Source organism: Neltuma alba, unplaced genomic scaffold (assembly GCF_004799145.2).
Source record: "Neltuma alba isolate B1F8T4 unplaced genomic scaffold, ASM479914v2 tig00012003_pilon, whole genome shotgun sequence".
NCBI classification, from domain to species: Eukaryota; Viridiplantae; Streptophyta; class Magnoliopsida; order Fabales; family Fabaceae; genus Neltuma; species Neltuma alba.
The window spans coordinates 15,885-22,926 of NW_021636575.1; the positions used below are offsets into that span (position 1 = coordinate 15,885).

General features: G+C 33.1%; 1 protein-coding gene across 1 annotated transcript; it reads left to right on the forward strand.

Annotated features, from left to right (window-relative positions):
• The first annotated feature begins 2,104 nt into the window (after positions 1–2,104).
• On the forward strand, positions 2,105–6,688 carry LOC114720873 (beta-galactosidase 15-like). Its single transcript, XM_028906595.1, has 7 exons — positions 2,105–2,121; positions 2,537–2,652; positions 2,796–3,006; positions 3,123–3,189; positions 3,273–3,365; positions 3,473–3,616; positions 6,677–6,688. Exons 1-7 carry the CDS (start codon positions 2,105–2,107, stop codon positions 6,686–6,688), a joined length of 660 nt encoding a protein of 219 aa, XP_028762428.1.
• Positions 6,689–7,042: the final 354 nt, after the last annotated feature.

The window sequence follows — 7,042 nt, forward strand, 5'->3', positions numbered from 1 at the left end:
ATGATAGAGAAATGGGCTGATAGTACACGCATTGTTAGTACTTGGAAGGGAGACTATAGCCCAAAGTGCTTAGAGTTATTTGAGGCCAACATGTTTATAATTGCAACTTGTAGAATTAGTTTTAATGGTGATCAAGGTTATGAGGTCAGTGAGGGTCAGGATAGGCATATTGTTTATTTTAATAAGCAGATGTGCACATGTAGAGTATGAGATTTAACTGAAATCCCATGCCAACATGCCAAAATTTGTAGCTTTTGCTAATACCTTTTATTATATATGGTGTAGGCACCTCCTTCATGTGATTCTCGGCCAAAAAGAACAAAGAGGACACACGACGCACATTTAGGGCAATCATCTCAGCAACCAGACTTGAGTTAACCATCACAGCAGCCTCAGGTGACATAACCTTCACAAACACAAGAAACTCAACCATCACAGCTCCAGGAACACCAATCTCCACCTTCCCATCAAACTTGCAAGCCTTCTGGACGAACAAAACAGTCACCAAGAAGGACATGTGCTAACAAGCCTAGAACTCCATGTGGCATGGGAATAATAATCGATGAACACACAAGCAGAACTATATACAATGCTGGTTCACTATCACCTTTCTTATTTAATAAATTTGTCCACAAAATAACTATTTTTGTTGTTGGTTTTGTTGTAGCCTGGTATGCCTTCCCAAGTGGTCATTAATGAAGGAAGTCCACGGCCTATGGCTTATAATATAAACCCCCAAGTTAAGTTCCCCATACCAAATGAAAAGCAAATGAGAGTGACAAGGGCAGCAACAAATAGAGCACAAGATAATGAGAGTAGGATTAAATTGAATGATTAAGGCACTGCAATTGCACAACCACCAACACTCCGATTCAAACCACTTGGGTTGCAATGGAAGGGCAAGGCAGCTATTACAACAACCCAACTCCAAGCACAGACACGAAAAAACACCAGGGCTACCTTAAGCAAACATAGTATATAGGTTGTTAAGTTATTTGGTGTTGAATATTTTGTCTTTTGTCAATGGCCATTGTGTAGCATTTTGTCTTACGTTGGCACGGACCATTGTGAATCCTAAATAGGCCATCTTTTGGGAGCATTTGTAATTAATAGGCATGAGATTCAAACCATTTGGTGATGAAATGCTGAATAGTTGATGGATACTTTCTTCCACATTTATGAGGTTTGCCTTTCCCACGTTTCCCCTCTTCCTTGCCAAATCTCCCTTTTTATGCATTATGTATCTACCATGATATATGTGATGGTCGTTCAATTTCATTGCCATTTAGCTTTTGTGACATGTCATTCATATTTTACTCATTCAACTTTTTCAAAATATTCCAACTATTAAATTCAAAAAAATTGATTAATAACTTCGACTTCATTAAATTACATAAATCAAAATATTATCAACTAATAATATCAATTACATGACATTACATAAACCAAACTATTCAACCTACTACTTCATTCACACTCTTCATTACTCTCTTACATTACAGAACCAACAACAACCACACCTATGTAATTAATAGGCATGCCATTGCCATTTTGAACTTCCTCTACACCTTTCTAAGTTGACCGTCTTTTATTTGATGCCTACTCTGCAACTCTCTCATTTGTATTTGCACTGAAGCGAACTCGTCCAACAACCTTTACCCATCATTTCCTCATCGCAGCATGCTATTCTCATCATAGAGTTTATCAATATTATCCAGTAGCTCTTTAATCACAGTATTAGCCCTCTCACTAAAATCACTATCATGCCAAGAGAAGGACTGACACCCACCATCCTGTCAATGGAGACCTCAACCATTACAACTTAAATCCAAAGTCAAAATCAACTTCTATTAATTTACTGCTTACTTGGTCATAGTAACGACAACCATAAAACCTCCTCCCCAGGTTGCCTTTCATCCACACCATCCATCGAGGTGCCACCATCCTGTGGTGGCAATACTTCCTTGGCCCATCATAATCATCCTTATGATTGGGTTGTTTTAGCAAACACACCCTCCTTCTGAATCTTCCCATTGTTGACAATGATGATGATGCCATTTGCAACAAGGACCTACTTCGTTTAATTGTAGTAGAGCAAGTCCAGATGGGTCTCGACTGGAAGTGAGAAGAGGAGATTTGTGGGATAGAGCACCAGACAGAAGACCAAAAGTCGAAGTGAGAGCAGATCGAGTCTTTGATGGAGCAGAGGAGGTGACTTGTGTCTTTAATGGAAGTAGAGGAAGTTGGTCACTTCTTTAATGGAGGATGAATTTGCTCTGCTTTTTCAAACGGTCACATGGAGCATTTCTGGGACCCACCAAAACTTAGCTAATAGACATTTACATGCTGTAACGGAAGTGGTCATTTTGCTTCCAGTTGCCAACTTCAAGCACATTCGTGCCCCCTACTAAACATTATGGTGTATGGTGCTCTTTTGGGAAAACTTTATTGTCAAATTTGCTTGTTAACCCTATATATATATATATATATATATATATTGGTCTTGACCTACTTTGAATTCCATATATATTCTGAGTCTCTTTCTGGTTGCTGTTTCTGTAAATGTCTCTCACGACGGAAGAGCCATTATCATCGATGGCCAACGTCGAATTGTTATTTCTAGTTCAATTCATTATCCCAGAAGCACACCACAAGAAAACATGTATCTTTCTTCTACTCATAATTCTGCTCATTCTTTTGGCCTTTTTTTATATTTCTGATTTAACGAAAATATTTAATATTTAATTAGTACTATTATTGCTCACAATGAGTTTGTTTATACATAATGATGTTGTAGATGTGGCTTGATTTGATTCAAAAAGCAAAAGAAGGAGGACTTAATACGATAGAGACTTATGTGTTTTGGAATGCTCATAAACCAGTTCGTCGTCAGTATGATTTTTCTGGGAATAATGATCTCATCAGATTTCTAAAGACCATTCATGAGGCTGGACTCTATTCTATTCTCCGTATTGGTCCTTATGTTTTTGCTGAATGGAACTACGGGTATGTTTCATTATTTATTTATTTATTTATTTCTTAATTAATTAGCTTCCTTTTTTCTAATATATGTTACTATAATTCACAATCATTTTTTTAACGGAATGTTACTTAATTTTTAGGGATTTTCCTGTGTGGTTGCATAATTTGCCTGGTATTGAGATGAGGACAGCAAATAATGTGTTCATGGTAAGTTAATTATTTAAATTAAGCTTTTCTTATTCTTTATATAGTATATATGTTGTTTATTTTGTTTTTATTTGCTTTTACAGAATGAGATGCAAAATTTCACTACATTGATCATAAATAAGATTACTGAAGAGAAACTTCTTGCTTCTCAAGTTGGTCCCATAATTACTGCCCAGGTGTATATATATAGTAGTTCATGGATTACCTTTTTTCTTTAGAAAAAACTATGCAATTAACGGACACATTTAATTTATTCAGTTGATTTTTTCTCTCTCATTAATAGATCGAGAATGAGTATGGGAATGTTATGGATCCTTATAGAGATGCTGGAAAGGTGTATATAGATTGGTGTGCTTCAATGGCAGAATCTTATAATATTGGAGTTCCATGGATAATGTACCAACAAGGCAATGCTCCTCAGCCTATGGTAAAATTAATTGCTAAATTAAATTTAAATACTTTTTCAAACTTTCGAAATAAAAATCCTATTTTGATTACACATTTTTATTAATTGATTCGTTTTAGTAATTAGTACGGAAAAGCCCCTAAACAATAAAATTGTTGTGTTTGTGAAATGCTTGGGAGAGAATTATAGCTTAAATTGTTTCAGTCTGAGTCGATTATGTGGGGAGAGAATTATAATTAATTATTTATCGCTTTAGTCTAAGTTGATTGCTTGAGTCAATATTTCGCGGGGAGCAAGGTATGAAAATGGAATTGTTTAATAAATCAATTGAGATAGTGGTTTAAGGATGAGTGATTCAAATTGTATACAATTCAAGGTCACACCGATCATTTAGAGTAATAGAATCCAATTAAAAATATAAAAAATTTTATATATAACTCTAAAAAAAAGTAATATTTAAATAAAAAATATTAATTCACAAGTAAAAATGTTTGGAAAATGATTTCTAAAAGGATGTTTGGACCATAAAACTATAGTTTTAGGATTTCTAAAAGTATACTCTCTTTTAACACAAAAAAGAGTATAAAATGGATATGCTAAAAATGTTGCAAAGAATTAAAAGATAGGGAGAATGCATAATTACGATATATCTTAATTGAATTCTATTTATCTGAGTTTATGTCTAATTCTCAAGCAAACTACTTGACATTTCTTCATTTTCCTACAAGTTTGGACTGGGCGGCACTTGTAAGCCATTAAAATCTTTATTATAATTTCTCTTATTATCTTGAAAGTGTTGTTGGGCCTCTATTAGATGATTACTCCTTGAGTTTTATAATCTTAATATTAAACATGTTTGTGTGAGCAAAACCAAAAATTGAAGAGTATTAGTAATTCCACTCTCCAACATTGATGTCTTGTATATGTTTAAATGGATGTATGTTATCTCTGATCCTAAATAGAAGATCTTAGTTATTAGATTTTATATTTACAACCGGAGGTAGTATTTCCACACAACCTACTTGAGCTCTAGTTTTGGCCAGCCAAGGAAGTGATATTTTTTTTTGTTGACATGAGGACAATAAAGTCATTTCCCATTTAGTCATGTGCATACAAATATTTATATACAAGTATTTTATATATGTATATATATGACTAAATTATACAAAAGTCGGGTCAGTTACACATAACCTTACCGAACCCCTCCTAACCTTTTATTTTATTTTATTTTATTTTTTACCATGGACCTCTTGCCTTTATCACGTTAGATCAATAGAAAATACGCACTACATAAAATTTTCTTGAACTTTAGGATAAAATCCCACCCCCAAAAAAAAAACTCAATAAAGATAGTGAGTAAAAGCTTTCAATTAACAATTCATTCAAAGACTTGACCACGGATAGAGCTATCATACAATCTATATAGTTGACCCTACCTAACAAGATATAAAGTTTTGTTGTTGTTATTGTAGCTAATAAGTATTAGGCTTTATAAGTCCAATTTTATAGAAGTGTAATAGACAGAAGACTCGATTCGATGCATTTTATATTCAACTAATAATCATAAGTTCGGAGAGAAAACACATTAATAAGGGAATGCATTAGTAAGTACTATCTCAATCCTTAATATAAGAGCTAGTTGACTAATTTGAGTAAATTAAAAAATTAGTCAAGTTAGTTATTTGTAATAAATAGGTATTGTCTTTCCTAAAATATCTTTGCTAATCAAGTGTATTGGCTAGAATTACCATCATTACAAGGATTATCTTGAAAAAAAAACAGAGATAAATGTGAGAAATAAAGTGAATTAAGATCTTATATTTAGGACCAAAATAAAAGTCAAATGTAATTTATTGGCTTGTTGTTCCCGTTGAGGTAAAGACTTGAGTCAATTGGTTTCTTCTTACATTAGCTAAAATATATCAATAATGAACTTACATATCTTTTCATGCGTGCAACTTTCGCTTCAGAAGAACAAAAAGTTGGTGCCTTTTACACTTAGGATTACTAATGATTTCTGGGAATTCCATAAGTTTCTTTTTGAAACGATCAAAAAGCTCATCAACAATTACATCTCCAAACTGCTTCACAATCAGCACTTCCAAACATGAGTTTCCAAGTTTGGTATGAATAAGCGCTTTGGATCCATTATGACCATTTTCTGGAGGCTAAAGTCTTTGTTACTTTCAAATATTGTCTTTAGATCCTTCACGCTTGGGAAATATGTGGGCACATTGAAAGTGTCCACTTTTTCTTCACTTACATGGGTCTCTGCATTGAAATTTTTTTTACCAAAATCTTAAATTATTTTGCTTACAGTTAATTGATTCTGTTTAGTCCATAGCAATAAATGATAATTAACAGAGTTTTCACACAAAAGCTTACTGCCTCCAGTTCATAATGCAGGACACTTCCAACATATATAATGCATATTAGGAAAATCCATCCTTCCCCCCCAAAAATCTCATAAAAAGTTTATTTTGTTATGAATATTATGTGGATGTCCATTTATCCCTTCCTCTTCATCTTCTCCAAGTAACTTCCACTACCTCCACTATCCATTCACTCTTGTAGCTCACCTCCATTCACATTCATGGGATTGATTATCCACTATTTGTCATTTAAGGACAATTGTAACCTGTATATAAGACTATGCCTATAAATAGGGCATGTCATTTGTGTTGTAGTGCAAGTGAAGAAATACAAAAGTTATCTCATTCTCTTGTCTTCATCTTTCTCTATTCTACTTTTGTGGTTTCATTTTGGATCCATTTCATAACACGTTATCAGCACGAGACTCTACTATCACAGTTCGTGGCTCCTAGTTGATACACGTTGAGATTTTGTTTGTTGAATGAAGATAGTTTGATCCGAACAGTTTGGTAAGATTTCTCCAATTTATTTAGAAGAAATGGTGGTTTTGTATATTAATCTTATTGATTTATTGGTAGTCGAATATTTTATTTATCGTATTGAGATATGAAAATTTTTATTTTTATTTCTTACTTTTCTTATATTGTTATGATCCTACTATTCTTATACTTCTTGATTTGCTATGAGGTTTATGTTAATCTATAACAGTATTCTATATGATTATCATCTTCGATATTAGTTAATTATTGTCTTAGAAAGTAAAATGTTAAATATATAAATAAATGGCTAATAGCCATTGTACTCTTGATTTTGTGATTAAATGGCCAGAAGCCACATCACGTTTTGATGATTATTTGATAAAAGACCATCTTGTAGTAGTAACAGATGGCATGGCAAGATTGTCACAATTTGATAATCTATATCAAAGTCTTGAAAGATTGATGGTTTAAAAATTAAATGATACAAAAGAACTTCGTAGTTCTAAAAATTTTATTATAGTTCGGAAGACTAATATTTGAGAAAATTGATGGTGTGTTATTGAAAGCAAAGAATATATCTATAAGAGTGATAAAG